Source organism: Patiria miniata, unplaced genomic scaffold (assembly GCF_015706575.1).
Source record: "Patiria miniata isolate m_02_andy unplaced genomic scaffold, ASM1570657v1 HiC_scaffold_3, whole genome shotgun sequence".
Lineage (NCBI taxonomy): Eukaryota > Metazoa > Echinodermata > Asteroidea > Valvatida > Asterinidae > Patiria > Patiria miniata.
This window is the reverse complement of record NW_024037069.1, coordinates 20,899,376-20,918,582: the sequence shown is the minus strand read 5'-3', so window position 1 is coordinate 20,918,582 and position 19,207 is coordinate 20,899,376. Positions and strand designations below refer to the sequence as shown.

Below are 19,207 nucleotides of genomic sequence, written 5' to 3'. Positions count from 1 at the left end.
GTTACATAACGTATGAAAATTTGGAAACTATAAGTGTATGCATTCATAACACCGAACTTCTGGTTTGATGACGTCACAGTGTTTGGAAGCAAAAGGTGAACATTGTAATGGTATCGTTATTTGGGCTAAGATATACGACATGGATCAAATGATAGAATTAAATTTAAAATATGATCGTTGCAAATTCTCATAAAAGTAACTTCCAGTCTGATGACGTCATGAGTTTGAAACCTTGCCAAGTTATCTGTGGCTAATCAAAGAATATCAAGGGTCGATTTGGTAAAATTTGAACCCATGGTTTTAAAAGTAAAGAAAAGAAACAATATTTTATGTGCCGCTAGGGGCGCTCTTTCGGATGATGACGTCATCACACTGTTTTTTTTTGTGTCTGGCATTCCTCACTAAACACTTTCATAATATATGAGTCTGTAGTAAAATGCTTCCGCTTTTGAGTTATATTCAGTTTTTATTGCACTTTCGGTAACACCGGAAGTAAAGGTCAAGCGGTTTTGTGTTTAGGAACACAAAATGTTTCTCACGGCATTTAGTTCAAAAGATATAATGCAAACTATTTTGTCAAAATTTGCCCTTAAATCGCTTGTAATTTGATACCTGATGACGTCATGATGACGTAACAAAATTTATAACATCTTCGTAATGTCAAGAAATCTCTCCAGGCAGCCATTTACTCTGCCGTCAGTACCGCCAGACCAAATTGGCAAACTGTTCGGTGCCGACACAAAGTAATCGAGGATGCTTTTTGAAGGGAAAAATCAGTCCGGTAGTTTGTCAAATCCTGCTGACACACAGAAGGAAGCTAATCTTCCCGCTGATCCCCTGTGGGTGATTTTTGGTCAGAAACTGAAGCGCTTGGTTTTTTTTCTTTGAAGTTTGTTGGTTCTTATCTAAGTTGGCATTGCACCTACATTCATCTCCTCAGGTTAATTCAGTGAACCTGGTTTTAAAAATTGGGTCAAACTGCAAATAGCCACGGCGATGTCCCATACCAACCATTATTTCTTCAGTACCTAATTTAAGTAATTTCACGTGCAGTGCCTTTGATGTCTTGGGTCCAATCTAGACAAAATCTATATCATGAGAAACTGCCTTTTTTTCAAGAAAGATCTGGATTTGCGGAAAGTTTTGCTTAAGTGTTGCGAGGAACTTGTTTCAGAAGTTATGCTATAAAACTCTTGTGACACTAGGGTTGATTGCAAGGGATATTTTTTAAATAGGTCACTCTCTGAAATTGAACTTCTGGCCCCATATGTTCCGGCGTTTTATGGAATTCCTCATAATAGCTTATATTTTCAGGGGCCACTGGACACCATTAAAACAATTTCAGTACTGATCCCTAGATTTTGCAACTTGATGTACAAGTTCAATATAAGGCCAAAAAAAAGTCTCCGGTTTCTGGTATGCGCGCGCGTCGCCGTAGCCATGCGCGTCGGCAAAATGAAAACGTTTTTTTTTCAATGAAAGATGATGTCTCAAAACCGCCAAACTCACTGGTTTGACTGGAATCCTGCTGCTGCACAATTTTAACGTGTTTTTAGATTGGGTTATGGTCGAGAATAAGCTTCATGTGGCCTCTCTGGACTCCCATATATTTGCACTAAGTTTAGTCGGGCACCATTTGCAGTCATCAGCCGACATTTGAAGCAAAAAAATCAGGTAAAAAAAAAAAAAGCCGCGTCGCCGCACCACTTTTTGGGCAAGCTCCATACCATACCATTGCCTAAGGCAATTATTATTCATTGCCGCTATAAAAAGTGCAGCACCAGCCCAGGAATGAGGCGATCGGGGGGCTAAATTTGCAAAAACAATCATGAATGGGTATACTGCAGTAATTGGGAGATTTGTTGTGTTCTTTGAGAAACCGGAATTTAATGTTCCAGGCTAATTTGTGCGGGGGTCGGTTATTGATTCAAGTTAATTGAAATTTACTGGTGGCATCATTTGGCATTGTCACGCATGTGGTAATGGGGTGTCATACATGTAGTGGTGATAATGTCCAATTACATGTATTTCTTTTATGTGACATCTGTGAAGGCTCTCAGGCATGACTTCACGCTGTTGTGTGCCTTTACTTTGTAGAGAGTATCGTGATAACTTAATTGGCAGGCAGTGGGCAGTGACATGTTTTAAACAAAGACGAAGGAGCTTCCTTAGTTTTCAGGTTTTTTTCTCCAATATAATAGTTCATGTTAAGAGTCCGTAGACATAAATTCTATTTTGAGATCATGACGACTCCACAGGAAAAAAAAGAACTCTAGTCACGAGCATCCCTAGGGGGGGGGGGGGGGGGGGATGGAGGATATGACCCCCTCCCCCTCCCCACCCCTTAATCGTTTTGTCGGCAAAGCGACAAAATCGTTGTCTTGTCGGCAACATCAGCCCCGTCGGCAAATTTGCCGGATTGAAGAGCATCACAATTTGTCCGATTCTGTCCATGATAATTCGATTTGAACGGCAGCCTCATAGGAAGACTGAAAACCCAATCAACATGTGGACCTGGCCAGGAATTGAACTCGGGCCATGGATGTGAAAGGCAAGGAAGAACTTCTGTGCCAACCCGATTAAAACAGACAAATTGTGATCTGCAGTTCGTCAGGGATTAAAATTACAGTCAGGCTGTGACTGACATCTGCACTTTTCCCGTCAGTTTATGTATCTGATCTTCCAATCTCCAAGGAGATGGCACCATAACAGAAGAAAACGGGGATAAGTTACACGAACTTGCACGGCCTGCACGGCTAGCAACAGACACGCGTCGCAAGGATGCCGCTTTTAATAATAAAAAGTTCACACAAGGTTTTGTGATCATACCGTGAACCGGTTGGAAGAAATTTGTTTTGTTTTGATGTCAGGCTAACGTCTTCATTTTGAATTCACCTAACTTTGACTTTCCGGTAGACCCGGAAGTAAAGGTCAAGCGAGTTCACGTACACAACAAAAAATGATTAGCGATTAATGGTCTATCTGATTACAGAATACAAACATCATTGAATATTTAGTTCAAGAGTTATAGGTTAAAGTAATTGGTCACTTTTTCAGATAAAATCACTTGTAATTTGACACCTGATGACGTTATCATGTCGTCAGAGTAATATGCACCACTTCGGATGATATATATTGAAAGTTACAAATTCATACCATATACCGTTTAACAGAAAACCCGCGGGAAGTATTGTCCGGAATAAAAGAAAGAAAGAAAGAAAGAAAGATTAATCGCAACAAATCCAAAGAGTGGTCGGGTTGTGCCCGACCACTCAATGATACGAACTCAAGAATCGTCGTCATAATTGTCTTCCAACATCACAAGCGATAAAACCTCCGTATATCAAAGTTAAAATATTCAACAAAGTCCGTTTGAAGGCCCGTCTTAAAAAAAGTGGAATATATAAATCATATTGTTTGCCTAACCAGGGTTGTTAATAAAGATATTGTGCACTATAGTTGTTGACAGTTGTTGAAACAAGTATTCTGTGTCATTTTCTTCGTTGTTCCAAACAGTCAGAATGCACACTAATATGCTTTTTTTTTTTTTTAACGAAACAGGTTTTAGGGCCATTGCTTTCAAATGGTCATATTCTCTGAACGGATTTTTGTAATTTTGTTCATCTAAAAGAGGTTTATGAAATTGGCTTTCCAGTCATTAATATGTTTGGTGCTATATATATTTTTTTATTAAATATGAAATATGTTTTTGGAGTTTGGGTTCTACTTTTTATAATTCACCCCGTAGCGCCACTTTCGGGTCCGATTGCATCAAAAATGTCTAAATTGGAGGCCCCAAGTCCGGGCCAGAGGTGTATTGCAGTGTCTCTTCAAATTCCCCGATTTCATGGCTCTCAGAACCCTCCAATGTAGAACAAATGGAGTGTATAACTTTTATTCATGAGCTCGGCGGACTGATATTTGGCCTATATTTTTACAAGGGCGGATCCAGAACACAATTTTTTGGGGGGGGGGCCAAAAAAAATTTTGTTCCCCCCAAAAAGTGGGTCTAAAAAATTACGGCGTGGGGTTCGAAAAATTTTTGGATTCTAGATGCTCTGTGGTGCGATCTGAGGCAATTTCTGACCACTTTAACCAATTTTTTTTGAGGAAAAGATGGTGGTGTACTCATTGCCTGCCTTTATTGCGATGTCACATTAAAAAAAAAAAAAATTGGTTTCGTTTTTGGGGGGGGGGGGGGGGGGGCCATGGCCCCCTTTGGCCCCCCCCTGGATCCGCCCTTGTATTTTTACCGGTGTGCACCCATAGATCTACTACAAGAAAGCCGGATCCGGCATAATATCCACTTGACATTTTTCTACGCATTTTCAGCCATGTTGTTGCGAAGGTCTTAGCGTCGTTGTTGTTAGACAAAGTTAATTCTATTACGTACTTGGACGCTACAGGCAGAAAAGTGAAATTCATGCACAACCCCCCCCCCCGAAAACAAAGGCTGTTTCGGCTGGTTGCCGAAACAGCCAATTAATCAATTTCCACTTTGACCAGGTTCAGTAGCAGTGCCCTGAAGGAATACTTACAATGGGCAGTTTGGCTGTTGGGCATGGGCACGATATGCTTTTGTGTAATGTTCGCATGACGATCATCAAATTTCGTTAAAAAACTTCGTACAAACAAATCGTCAATATTTGGATGTATTCCTACTTTGCCGGACAATATTGGAATTCCCACTTTGCCCAGCCGGACAAAGTGGGAATTCCAACTTTGCGCGGATTCCAACTTTCCCCGAGACACCGGCATTATCTGGGGAGCAACCTGCGACGGACCTGCATCCCATCCAGGCGAATAGTAAATATTCTCTGTCGTTTCATGGTACTGAACCGGGAGATAAACGCCGACCTTACATGCCATATTGGCTCGGGTCAGTCTCCATTTACTTTTAGACTCCTATTAAGGCAAAATTCCGAAAACAAAATTCGACGCATAAGTTTACATAACTGTTGAAATATTTTGTAACTTCTGTTTTCCCCCAAAACAATTACGAAAGTGTCCCTGCCCCTTCAAGAGACCGTTTGTCCAAAATTGTGTGTCAACGTAAAATTGTTGACTCTTTTTTTTTTACTGCAAAAACATAAATGATTCTCATTTCCGGCTTATTTCGCCATTTTCCCCAAATAGACGCTCCGCTCACAAAAAAAAGGTCAGCAAAAGATGGGTATGTACATTCTTTATTTTGACTGAAAAAAACCCCACTCTTCTGGGGTTATAAAAATGGCATCAGGTGGATATGGGTTTTAGAGTGATTTAGTAATAATCCCCGAAATTTTAAAAGAATATACCCAATATATACAAAACAGCGACCGTGTGGTGCCCGATCACCATAATAAAGGCTGCCGTACTCAAGGACAATTAATTTCACTCAAAAGCGTGATCACTGAAGCCTTTCTTTGTTTTATGTTGTCATTTATAATAACCGCCGGAATATAAACAAAGGAACACATTCATCAAGTGCTTGCTTTCTGCCTAATTGCTTGCCAGTATTGTTGATATTATATTTAATATGAATTAATGACCTTCCTCCATCGTTGATGTTTAATGATGATATTGCACTTAAATGCAAGGCCAGTAGACAAGCGCGGCTAACAAGCAAGCTTAATACTGAGACCTCATAGTGAGTACATTCATGTACATCTTCCTGATCCGAAAGTCACAGGGAGCAATGATATTTAGAAGAAGTAACAATATTCAAACGATATGAGACAGGGAGGTACTGATAAAGGGGGTGAATCAGTCGTATGTAATGAGTATGAAGACAAAAATGGCTCAATTCCTTTTAAAGTATGAAGAAGTCAGCCTATAGAGAATAGGCCTTCCTTTTCAATAATATAAGACAAATTACTGTCGTTTGAAATTAAAATTAATTTTTTTTGCCACGGTTGTCACTATTTTTATTATAGGTTTTCCCGGCTATTTTAAAACGTTCATTATTCGAATTCACTGTTTCTAACATTCAAATTCGTCCATCAACATCGATTTAGTGCACTTCCAATGTTTAATTTTATTTTTTTGTCAAATTTAAATAATGAGCACTCGTTTCGCCCCGGAGTATTCGTTCTCGTCTCGTCTACGCCAAACCTTGTTATTCAGAAATTAAATTCGTCTAATTGATTTATATAAGATGAATTCGATTTCTGAATGCCGGCTGCAAGGCGAAGTTGATCGGTAATGTCGAAATTGATCTGTAATGTCGAATATCGACCCGGTGACTAAAGAGGGTGACCAAACTTTGAAATTAAATGGTAAATGACTAAAGTGGTTTTCTTTTTAAAGCATGTGAAATTTTTCTCGGACGAAATTGAATGTAAGAGTTGGTGCATTGGAATGAAGAATGTTTTAAATAGTCGGGAAACCTATAGTATCTTAGAACGTAGCATTGCCAAGGCCTTTATGGTGATATTTTTCCTCTCATCAATTGGATCATAAAGTGAGCCTCGTTCATTTATAATGCAGTAACTCCGGGAAAATATACAAAAGAGACACAACCATTAATTGCTAGCTTTCTGCCTCGTCTTCCCGCCCAAAATCAATTGGGCATCGATGAAAATAAATAAATTAAGTCAAATTATCCATGACATTTCAATTGTATAGTTCACTGAAAAGCAGAGCCAACATAAAAAAAATTTCAAAGGGGAGTACTCCCTGTACTTATGGTTTTTCATCACAGAGTACGCATAACCCTTGGTTTTACCCATCGGATACGCACCAAGGGAGGCGATTTGGAGGGGACAGCGGCGTCGAAAGTGGCGTCGACAGTGGAATCTCCGGGGGGGGGAGGGGGAGGGAGGGGAGATTGCCATGTAGGCATATTAATGGTTTGAGCTTAGTGGTAGCCCGCTAGCCAAATGCAAGGTAATACAGCAGCGGGCTTTTCAAAGCACTGGTTACATTACAGTGTAATAATTCGTTTGTCTTGTTAATGACTTTTACTTTTTAAGGAGATAATTCAAGGGGGAATTAATATAAATTATGTGGTTGCTAAAAAAAAAGTCTCCGGTTTCTGGTATGGAGCTTGCCCAAACAGTGGTGCGGCGACGCGGCTTTTTTTTTTTTTTTTACCTGATTTTTTTGCTTCAAATGTCGGCTGATGACTGCAAATGGTCCTCGACTAAACTTAGTGCAAATATATGGGAGTCCAGAGAGGCCACATAAAGCTTATTCTCGACCATAACCCAATCTAAAAACACGTTAAAATTGTGCAGCAGCAGGATTCCAGTCAAACCAGTGAGTTTGGCGGTTTTGAGACATCATCTTTCATTGAAAAAAAAACTTTTTCATTTTGCTGACGCGCATGGCTACGGCGACGCGCGCGCATACCAGAAACCGGAGACATACCAAGTCGTAACCGTTTTCACGAAGAGGCGAATTAAGTATTTCACAGTCTGAGCAAACATTCGAGATAATCGCGTTCAAATTTGGTCTTTTTTTCATTTGACAATTTGAAACTTAAAGATGCATAAAATATGCAAGATTTAGGTATCAGAGGAAAGAAGAGATTCTAATCTTCCTACATGTAGCAAACTTTAGGGGGAAAAAGGTGATTAGTTTTGCAGAATTAATCAATTAAGCAAAAGTGGCTGTTCGTGAAAACGAAAAAACCCCGACCAATTAGCAAATTCGCCCCTTCGTGAAAACGCTAAAGTGAGTACGCGCAGATTTCGCCCTTCTGCGGTCTGAGTCAATGCATGTTTTGTACAGTATGCCCAGATTCTGCCCCACTGCGCGTGCGCTTTGAAATTCGCCCCTTTGGGAAAACGTTTTATTGCACGCGCCTGAAATTCGCCCCTTCGTGGTTACGCGTCTTTGTATTACAATGTATTTATTTACTGAAAATGTATTAATACTATAGAGTGCGGAAATTCGCCCCTTCATGAAAATGCAAAACGGCACTTGTGGCAAATTCGCCCATTCGTTAATTAGGTTAATTCAGATTTTAATTAATTTTTTGAAAGTATAGCCTCACCAGGTTGTAGATATTGATATATTTATTCATTTTCACCAAAAAACAAATTTGGAAAAACAGGCGATTTTCATGAAATTCGCCCCTTCGTGAAAACGGTGACGAAGTTTCATAACACATTTCTAAGATCAGGAGAAGGCGGATTCCGCGCCCGGCCGTGATGTCCATTAAAAAAAATGATTGTTTTAATGAACCCGGCCCCACCCTGATCGATATTTTCCACTACCTCCGACAGATGATTTGAAGTGCTCTAAGGGAGGACCCTTTGGGATGGAAGATGGTCGCATCTCAGATGCAAGCATCACAGCGTCGTCAGTGCTCTTCAACTCGGCCAAGTACCTACCCACCAGGGCTCGGCTTGAAAGTAACTTTTATTTTCGTTCAACGTGTACATGGGATGACGAATACGACAACTCAAACAAAAACAATTCGCCAAAAGTGACAAAAAATGTTAAACGTTTAAGACTCTCCTCGGAGGGGTGGTGCTTCAAAGTGAAGTCTGCTTTGCTCAATTGTAAAACTACACATTTTGTGGTCAGGAACTTTCACAAGTAGGAACTTTCACAAGTTTCACAAGTCGCTTATTCCTCAATGGCTGACTGTCATATAGAGATGCTAAGCACAACATACAGCCTGGTCCCCCCCCCCAAAAAAAAAAATGCTGCAAGCAGAATCGGGCTCTGTTTCCTTGGAATATTGAAAAATGTTTCATGATGCTTATATAATGTTACACCTGGGATATTCAGCTTTCAAATGTTAGCTATTTGTTTTATCAATTTTGCTTTGCCAAACCAAAGATAATGGTCCGTTGAGCACATGCAAACACTCAAACTTGTGCCACTTTCCGTAAGTTGATACTATAAACAGAAATTGCCCGTACATGTATTATACACATGTATGATCGTGCAGAAATACAACTTGTAATGAATAGGTGAAGAAACACTTTAGTTATTCATATTATAATGTTCTTTTTATTATTTGTAACACACTCTCCAAATCATCATAATAAAAACATATCTTCTGGAATTGCGAACTGTAAATGAAGTCGGATTTGAACAGGTGCCATGTCTTGCCATGTCATTATAGGCCTAATAATGTAGAAATGGCACAAATTGATTTTTGAGTGTTTGTGTTCAACGGACTATAGTCTCGAACTTGGCAAAAGCAAAATTGAAAGCAAAACATTATATAAGCATAATGAAGTATTTTTCAATATTCCAAGGACACAGAGTCCGTTTCTGCTTGCAGCATTTTTTTGGGGGATAGGCTGTATAAAACACATAAAGGAGGAGCGTTACCAGCAGAAAGTCTGTGCATTGCTTGTGACTATTTCTCTGCCGATTTTTGATTTGCACATAAAACTGGCCATGCGATACTTTCTCCTTATTATCCGCTTACTTTGCAAGTGTAGCCGCTCCCAGGTGTAATGCTTGTGGCAGGTTGTCAGTTTTTGCTTAGCACATAACTTTGCTTAGCAGTATTTTATGCTCAGCATGTTTGATTATCTGCTTACTCTACAGCTTTGGCTGGTGCCTGGTGTAATAATGGATCTAGTGACGCCAATCCATGGATCCAAGTCGACCTTGGTTCCCATGTCACCATCACTGGCGTTATCACGCAGGGGCATGGGGAGGGCTACACTCAATGGGTGACAGAGTTCAAAGTGGCCTACAGCGACGATGGCCAAGAATGGACTGACGTCACCGATGATGGATCAAGTACACCGAAGAAGGTAGTCCAATCACATTGTTCAATTTGCCCTTTCACCGATGTAATTCCATAAACACTGTATACTCAGTGTTGCCCGAGGGTTTGTGAGAGAAAATTAACAATCTTATTCAAGCGGTCGGGACTCGAACCCATGACCTCCCGTTTATGGGTGCTGATTTTGTTTGGAAATGAATCTAGATCAGATTCGAACCAGTCACAGACCCAGGCAAGCTTGCTGGTCGAGTGGTAAGACATTCGCACTAGTAAGCACAATGTCGTGGGTTCAAGTCCCACCCAAGTAAGCATCTATCTCTTGAATTTAAAAGTAAACGAAAAAGAAAGTATACTAAGAAGGGAAAAAGGCCACTGGATTCGTTGTCAGATCGACTTATGTTTCCTTCCAACCATTTTTCAATCAACAAATCTGTTGTCTTGCGTAAGTGTTTTAAATCCTTAATTATTTTTCTGATTCTACAATGCCCTGAAATCAAAGATTATGCACGCCGTAGGACGAGGGCTCCCTCTATCGCTCCTGCTGAAACCGTGTGACTGCAAGGGAAAATTCATCCCATTAACCTTTCAACGCTGGTTTAAAAAATCGTGTTCATTTATTCCACAGTTCCCTCGAAACTCGGACGGAGACACCCACGTGACCACTACTTTCCCAGGGGCTTTCCAGGCCAGGTTCCTGCGTATCCTGCCGACTCAGTGGAACGTATACTGCTGTATGCGATTTGAAGTCCTCGGCTGCACAAATAATGAGTAAAGTCCATCGATGCTAGCTTGTGAAAACCTAGCTCTAGTGCTGGCTGGAAATTCGACAAATTGGAGCATGGGGATATATAACTCATAGATGCGTGGTGTAAAATTTAAGAATGCTTCAGTCAAAACATAAAGACACATAGGATCATTTGCAGTTACCCCGATTCGTACCCAGCGATTTAACAAGAAAATCCTCGCTCAAAATGAAGATAGGACTGGTAACCAGTTCCCTGCCTGAAATGGTATCATTCGGGACAGGGGCGGCAGAACCGGGGGGGGGGGGGGGGGGGGGGGGGGGGTGGCTGGGGGGGGGGCCTTTTCCCCCCAGATTTTCCAAAGTGCCCCTTTTGCGGCCATAAATGTGCCCCCTCGAGCATTAAAGTGTCCCCTCGAGTTAAAACAAAAATGCCCTTAAAGTATCTTACTATTTCTTAGAAGTAACCATTTCCCAATATTGGTAGCGATATGTTTGATATAAACGAGGAATATGAAAACCAAGTCCCAAAACCCATACAAGACGCCCTGAAAAGACGCCCTGAAGAGCGCCCCCTATGTTGGAAGATGGTACCAGCCCCCCCCCCCCCCCCCCCCCACACACACACACTATTTGATTTTACGGAGGCCAAGTGTCCGGTGAAAAAAACGTGGCGACATTTCAGCACGGGTTTGCAAGTGCCCCTTTTGGTTTGCAAGTGCCCCTTTTGGGTGCTGCCCCCCCCCCTCCCCAGTTTCAAACCCGTTCCGCCGCCGCTGATTCGGAAGAAACAACCTTTGAAGGTGATTTTGGAAATTTGCCTACAGGCACAGCCTTGTACGTGCGTTAGCAACGCAATTTTTTTTACGAGACGCCAACAAATTGTGCATTTGTTCTCAAAATGTCAGGCGCGGATCCAGAGGGGGGGGGGGGGGGGGTCAACCCCCCCCAGCTCTGTCAAAAAGAAAAATTATCATACAAATTCCTAAAAAATAAGTCGAAACCCCCCCCCCCCCCCCCCCCCGCTGTGACACCCCCCAAAATAATTATACTGGTATAATGTCCGCCTGTTCAAAATACGGTACACCATCCTCCAGAGCCCCCATATATGGACGCTACGACTTGTTTCCACCTCCTACGTTCCGAGTGAGGGTTATGACGGAGGGACCCGTAACCAGTCTAACGGTTAACCCAGGTTTAAGACATAGACTTTTCCACAGTTTTGAAATGTCCAATTTTCCAGTGAGCTTTAGAGGCAGGAATTTCCCGTGCTACACTGATGCTGGCAAAAGAAATCAGTTGGATTAAAAAAAAATTATGGTGAACAGAATTTAAATTTACCTTTTTTCAATTTTTTTGCTAAGCATATTTTAGATTCTTAGTGGTACAATCTGTAATAAAATACAAGGGCATATAATTACGTAATATCATTTTTGCATGTAGAAAAATAATGGTGAAAGGGATATTTTTGGGAAACCAGCGAGAACATGAAATTGTTTTCACTCAAAATACAATTCTCTTAAATGTGCACTTTTGGCCGGTTGCGCTCTTTTGGGCTCTAAAAACGCATTTCTCACGAAATAATAATCGTTGGAAAGATTGATGACCAGTAGAATATAAACGTGCACACAACTATACCTTGAACTAGAACGGCGAAGTCGCCATGGCACGCTGTCGAAGGCGGGAAGGGAGGCTGGAGGTAGGGTTGGGGATGGGCATCATGGGGATCAGGATTCTCGTTGATGTGCCAAGGTGTAGGGGTCAGTTTTTAAATGTCAACATAAAAAGTCAATAGATGACCTAATAAATACATGTGTATATAGGTTAGCCGTTACTGCATTATGGGGAAGTTTTCCATTGTTAGGGTAATTAGGACCCAGTTGTGGAGCCTTTTTTGCAGCACCCACAGTGTCTTCGGGTCCCCGTACTTGTATTACCATGGGAAAACTCGTGTGTAGTCCCCACAATTAAATGTGGAACAAGAATGCCCGGGTATACATGTACATGTAGACAAAGCACCATCACCACATGCCCCAAACCTTACCCCATCCCCGAACCCCCTACCCACACCCATCCCATCCTCCCCCTACCCATCCCCACCCATACTCCAATCCCTATCTCCTTCCCCAAACCCACTACACCCACCTTCCCTATAATGCCCCTATCCCTCCTTACCCACCCCTACACATCCCCACCCTAACCCCTACTCGAATCCCTATATCCCGCCCACCCCCAATCCCCCTACCCATACTGACCCATATCTCCCCACCCGACCCCAACCCCTACTCCGATCCTTATATCCTGCCCCTCCCCTTATACCCAACCCTATATACCAACGCTACCCATCCTCACCCACCCCTACACATCCCCACCCTAACCCTACTCAAATCCCTATTTCCTTCCCCCTCCCCGACCCCCTAACCCTCCCCTACCTGTCTCCACCCCACCCATACATTTGTACACATCCCCAACCCACCCAAACCCAGTGTTCCAACCCCTATCCCCCACCCCAACCCACCCACCCCACCCCACCCCACCCTAGCTCCCCTACCCATCCCTATACCAACCCAAACCCCAACTCCAACCCCTATCCCCCACCCCTACCCCCCCCCCCCCCCCCCCCCACCCTACCCCCCACCCCCATCCTCCCCTACCCCATCCCTACTCCAACCACATAAAACTAAAAGTTCAAGTACATGCACATCCCCGAAATGCATAGTGTAAATGTTATATCGGTATACATACATGTGCATGTCATACCGGTTTACATGAACATGTATGAATGCCTGCACTTTTGAATAACGCTATGCAGAAATCAGTACAGCAGCAGACAAACTGCGTCATCCCATTTTAGAAAAGCAAGCAAGCGCATTTCAGTTTTGAGGTGGTTTCTGAGTTTCAGGTAAATTTTCTCCGACTTGGGTCCATTTTATTGCTCACAAGAGGCCCCCAAGCCACCAAAAGCGTGCGAGCTCATTATTATTTTGTGATCCCAAGGGTAATTTTGAATAAGGTCCTTTAGGCCTGTAATCGTGATTGATTGTAGAAGTATTTTATGTAAATAAAGTATTTATGACTTGTGGCTTCAAACCAGGGCGAATTTGTTCAACCCCCCCCCCCCCCAAAAAAAAACCCAACTGTCGGTCTATTTCTCATAGAGGCCGGGGTTAAATTTAGGCCTGAGAATGTTTAAAGGGAGTGTACATTTGCTTTTACTGCAATTTTCAGAAATAAATGTCAACCCCCCCCCCCCCAAAAAAAAATCTTGTATACTTTCCCAGCATATTCTCAATTTATCATTTTTCGCAGGTGGGCAGGACATTGAATTAACAAGATGACTTTGCGCCTCCTTTTTTCTCTCTTCTTTATTAGCTTTTCCAGAAGGCGGGGGGGGGGGGGGGGGGGGGGGGGAGGGGAAGCGCCCGCCCCCTTCGCGATGCCCAAGCTTGCTGCCCATCCCACTTAAACATTCTCAGTTAATTGCATGTAATGTTAAAGATGTTTGTGCATTCACTACTTGCAAGCTCATAACATCAGTCAGTACCAATAAAATACTCAATACCAAACTCATCTGGTTTTCTCCACTTTTAAGTTAAAGGTATTTTATTCAATAAATATATTTAATTTATAAATTTTATTTGTTCCACATGCGGAACAAATAAGACACAAATATAAACATGTCAATTACGCAAAATACAAATTGAGACAAAACAGACGGCTGAATACATAACAAAGAGAGGTGCATGTTGTAAACTGTTTAAATGCACATTCATAAATACCTAAGACAGTTTACGCATTCCTATTGGTCGAGAGCCCGTCACGTGGCCGGTCTTAAACGGATGATAAAGACATGGCTAGCTGGTCTTAAACACTTTTCCAGTGTCACAATAAAATGTGGACTCCTAAAAATCCAGTGCCTCTAATCGTTTCATTGGTTGAACGTTCACAATCCTCACGTAGGCATGCGCAATACTACCAGGGATTTAGAATTTTAAAGTTCTAAATTCAAAACGCAACGCGCCAGGTGCGTTCTATGATACGCGCGCGTCAATCTTCATAAAAGGGTTGTTTACATCTTACTCGCCAGCTGAACACTCCATTATTTTGCAAGAGGGATGTTTCAAAAAGCATAAAGTGAATTTGTTGAACAAAATCGGGATGTTTTGAACGAATTATATGATTTTTTCTTACCGAAAAGGTATTAATGAATGGGAATAAATATGTGCTCCGTCGGTATTATCATTCTGTTTAAGACCACTTAGAGTCTGGGTGCTGATAATTACCCTCGCCTCCGGCTCGGGTAATTATCAGCACCCAGACTCTAAGTGGTCTTAAACAGAGTGATAAAAACCTCCGAAGCACACATTTATTCCCTTAGTAATAGCTACTGACGTCTAGGTTTATTTTTCCTCCTTTCTGTCTCCTATTTTTAAAACAAAAATCTGGGGTAATGAACCTGTGGGTCATCTCCCCCCCCTCTAAATTGGGGGGGGGGGGGGGGTATGTCATCCCCCAAACCTAAGCCCTTGAAGCTGTGTAATGCCAGTCCTTATAGTTCCTCAAATGTAAACATTTATGTTGTCTGCCTTCAGATATGCCTGTTAACTTGCCTTTTCGATGTCAGCCTTATTTGCTGTTAAAAGTACCCAATTTTCATTCCCTCTGATATTTTTTCTTAATTTGCCAAAAATACCTAAATTCAAGGAGTGTGACAACCATGCAAGTAATATTGCGGTGGTTTTCTTAAACCATCAATGAAGATCTCATGGTCACTGCAAACATCAATAGAATCTGTCAACGGCTATGAGTTATTTCCAAGGACCTGAGAATGAGCTGCTGGAGACTGATGATGGACTTCACCATTACTTGTGTCATTCAACAAGCCTCTTCTCCAATTGTCTTCTCCATAGCCTCATACAACTTCCAGCCCAGATGACTGCTGTGGTGCCTGGTTTAGGACTCTTGATTCCTGTTACAACAGATACAAATGGAATGATTCATTAATTATTCCAAACTTTACAGTGCAATGATATTTGCTACTAAAATAACAACATAAAATGAACATGTTTTTGCACAGTCAGGATTTTAATCTTAGCTTTCCTGCAACAAAAATCCAATCTTTGCTCTTTAAAAAACTAACCCTACAAACCACATGTATTAGGCTAAACTACCTTAAAGGGAATATACATCATTTGCTTTTTCTGTAATTTTCAGAAATGGATGGAATTGGGGTGTTGGAAATATATAGCAAATATAGTTACACTGACTTTTTTGAGGTTTTGGGTGCGAAAATGCTATAAAAACCAAGAAAAACAATCATTTTCCTGTAGTCTGGTTCCCTGACCCAGACTCCATATAACAAGAAACAGAGCAGTTTACATACATTGGGGAATTGTAAGGTCAGGGAACCAGTCTAGCTGGCTCGTACCCGTTCATAGGTTTGTAATCGATTGCAAACAAGTGCGATGGTCAACTGGGGCCAGTATTTGAAAAAAAAGCCAGTTTTTTCCAACGCTGATCGGCCGATCAGCGTTGGAAATTGAAACAAAAATACCACTTTTCTTGAAAATGACAGTATACCAGGTGCCATGATTTTACAGGATGCTTTACACTGTCATTCACTAACAGTCCAGCAAGGTATTTCAAAATGATTTGGTAGTTTTGTTTTTTGATGTTTGCAAATGTTGTATTTTCCCTTTAATTCAAAGATTTTTCATCCATAAAACTCTCATAAAAAAAGGACACAGATTTTTGTTACAAGCGAAATGATACTGATGAATCAGTAGCTGCAATGGCTCTTGATCATTTCTTTTATTGGGGGAGGGGTGTGGAGAAATTGTAAGTAGGCTATATCAGTGACGTAGCAAGGTCATTGATATTTAGGGGGGGGGGAGGTTAGATGTGAACACTCGCCCATCTGTGCTGAGTTGGCCTCCGTAAAATTTAAAAAAGAGAAAAGGGGGGGGGCTGGGTTTGGGCTGGCTAGACATCATGTTCCTATGGGAGTGCAGTTCAAATTGGACCGGACGGCCTAAAAGGGCACTCGATTCAAAAGGGTGTTGATGAAAAAATGGCCCATCTTTACAAACTATCTTTGGAGGGGGAGAATAAACTCCTTAACCCCCCCCCTCACTAAGCCATTCTTACTTTCAATTCAAATGGTACAAAGACTGACATGTTTAGGTTCCTGTAGTATGCACAAGTTTGTAAAAAGTAGGTACATGGGTTAAGGTTTCATCCAAAAGCCTGTGCAATTACCTGTTAGAAAAAAGAAGCTATAGCTTGGTCCCAAAACCAACTTGGTCCCAGGTCAACTCGGTCCCAGGTCAACTCGGTACCAGCTCAACTCGGTCCCAGGTCATCTCGGACCCAGCTCAACTCGGTCCAGGTCATCTTGGTCCCAGGGCAACTCAGTCCCAGGTCATCTCAGTCCCAGGTCAACTCAGTCCCAGCTCAACTCGGTCCCAGTCAACTCCGTCCCAGGTCGACTCCGTCCCAGGTCAACTCTGTCCCAGCTCAACTCGGTCCCAGGTCAACTCGGTCCCAGCTCAACTCGGTCCCAGGTCAACTCGGTCCCAGCTCAACTTGGTCCCAGCTCAACTCGGTCCCAGCTCAACTCGGTCCCAGGTCAACTCGGTCCCAGCTCAACTCGGTCCCAGGTCAACACGGTCCCAGCTCAACTCGGTCCCAGGTCAACACGGTCCCAGCTCAACTCGGTCCCAGGTCAACCCTGTCCCAGCTCAACTCCGTCCCAGGTCAACTCTGTCCCAAGTCAACTCGGTTCCTATGAGGAAAAAAAAAATAATATACACAAACAAAGGTCAGAAAATTTCAAGGTCTCTTGTATTGTTGAGGCACGACCCATAGGTGGTGCAATTTCAATTTGATTTTGGCCCCTAGTACCATATGGAGGTAGGTGCTAGTACCTTGCTGGAGTACTTTTTCTGTTAGACTTCACAGTTGACCTGGGACTGATCGAGTTCACTTACGGGAATGGGCATACTTCCTTTCAAAGCTTGGGACCGAGTTGACCTGGGACCGAGCTGAAAGCTGAGACTGAGTTACCTGGGACCGAGTTGACTCAGGCTATGAAGCTAAAATTGAGCTTTTTAAAGCTCCATGCTCGTAACGAGGACCCAGTTGACAAAAAAATTAACATACAACATGTACTGTGCATTTCCGATTACAAACATTGTTTACTAATTACTTCATCATGACTAACGCAACATGAACACATGGAGGAAATTTGGCCTCGCCAAACATTGGTATAACACAGGATTGATGGAAAGACCCTAAATATATTCTCAGGAAACCCTAAATATTCCCCGAAAAAGTGCCCCATAAAACATGTGTAGCAAGCGTATAAAACATGTGTAGCAAGGGAAAAACCTAATTCGAAGCGTATGTGTAATTCCAATAATGCGTTTATGGTTAGTACAGCCATGGAGGTAGCCCCATAAATGTGGCCTATTTACTGGACTGCCTCCGTAAACATAGGCCACACATCCACATGTACAAAAACGTGTCACACTTTGCCAAATTTTGATTTTCTCATTTAGGCTTAGTTTGTAGGTTTTTTTTGCTTTAGAAGCATACTCACCCTCTTTATAGGCTAATCAGAAAGTGCTGCCTTTTTCAGATGTCTAATTTTTGTGAAATTTCATGTTGAAATTTTGATACGCAAACGTGTGCAAATGAATCTGGAAATTTCACGAAAAATAGACATCTGAAAAAGGGCAGCACTTGCTGATTAGCCTATAAAGAGGGTGAGTATGCTTCTAAAGCAAAAAAACCCTACAAACTAAGCCTAAATGTGAAAATCAAAATTTGGCTCCGTCGACACGATTTTTGTACATGTGGATGTGTGGCCTATGTTTACAGAGGCAGTCCAGTAAATAGGCCACATTTATGGGGCTACCATGGAGGTAGAGTTAGATTGCATGCAACCCAAAAAGTAAACATTAAACATGAAGTCAAATCCCCCCCAAATATCATACCTACATCATCCAAAATTGTACTCACTTTCTGTAATTCACGCACAAGGGTATCTATAATTAACCTGGTGATTGGATGATTCAGGCAACTGATGATTAGGAGTCATAAACAATGATTTCACAGACCAAGAACTAATACTAGGCTTGAAACAACGTGTTTTCATAAGGATTGGACGATTATAAACAATAAACATTTAGTTACAAGAGGGCGCTGTTGTGCGAGACTGCTCTGGTGGTGAAGCGCTTTTGCACAAGTTCAAAGCAGTGTGACCACTGGTTATCAGTTTTTCAAGATCAGCATCTAAAATGTTCAAGATTTTTCAAGCCTATGCCAATCATTACACAACCTTGTGTAAACCTAATGTAAACCTTAAGAAAAACAAATCTGCTATATTATTCTGTCAGGTAGGATCACCGATTTTACAGAATTCTGTAGTGCTAGAAATCTGCTATAATTTTCATTCTGCTAGATTTTCTGCTGGGTTCCTATCAACGGAGAAAACAAGTTTAAAATAAAAATCACACAACCGTAAAAAAAGTCAATATTATTATAACAAGTTTGAAAATTCCTCAAAATTTCTTCATGAAATTGAATTTGTGAGCACATGTGGTAAAATTGTCAAGATTCTTGGCTTTTTCAATTGTGTTTTCAAGTTTTCAAGATGGCTCTCAAATTCTCAAGATATTAAAAAACATCAAGCAGTGGCAACACTGGTTCAAAGAAATCCCCCAAATAAGGTGTTATGGTTGTTTATGATAATTATTTCTACATCAAAATGTCACGGGTAGATT

General features: G+C 41.7%; 1 protein-coding gene across 1 annotated transcript; it reads left to right on the top strand.

The window, feature by feature from the left end:
* The first annotated feature begins 8,245 nt into the window (after positions 1–8,245).
* On the top strand, positions 8,246–10,451 carry LOC119736551 (lactadherin-like). Its single transcript, XM_038210565.1, has 3 exons — positions 8,246–8,339; positions 9,496–9,707; positions 10,305–10,451. Exons 1-3 carry the CDS (start codon positions 8,246–8,248, stop codon positions 10,449–10,451), a joined length of 453 nt encoding a protein of 150 aa, XP_038066493.1.
* Positions 10,452–19,207: the final 8,756 nt, after the last annotated feature.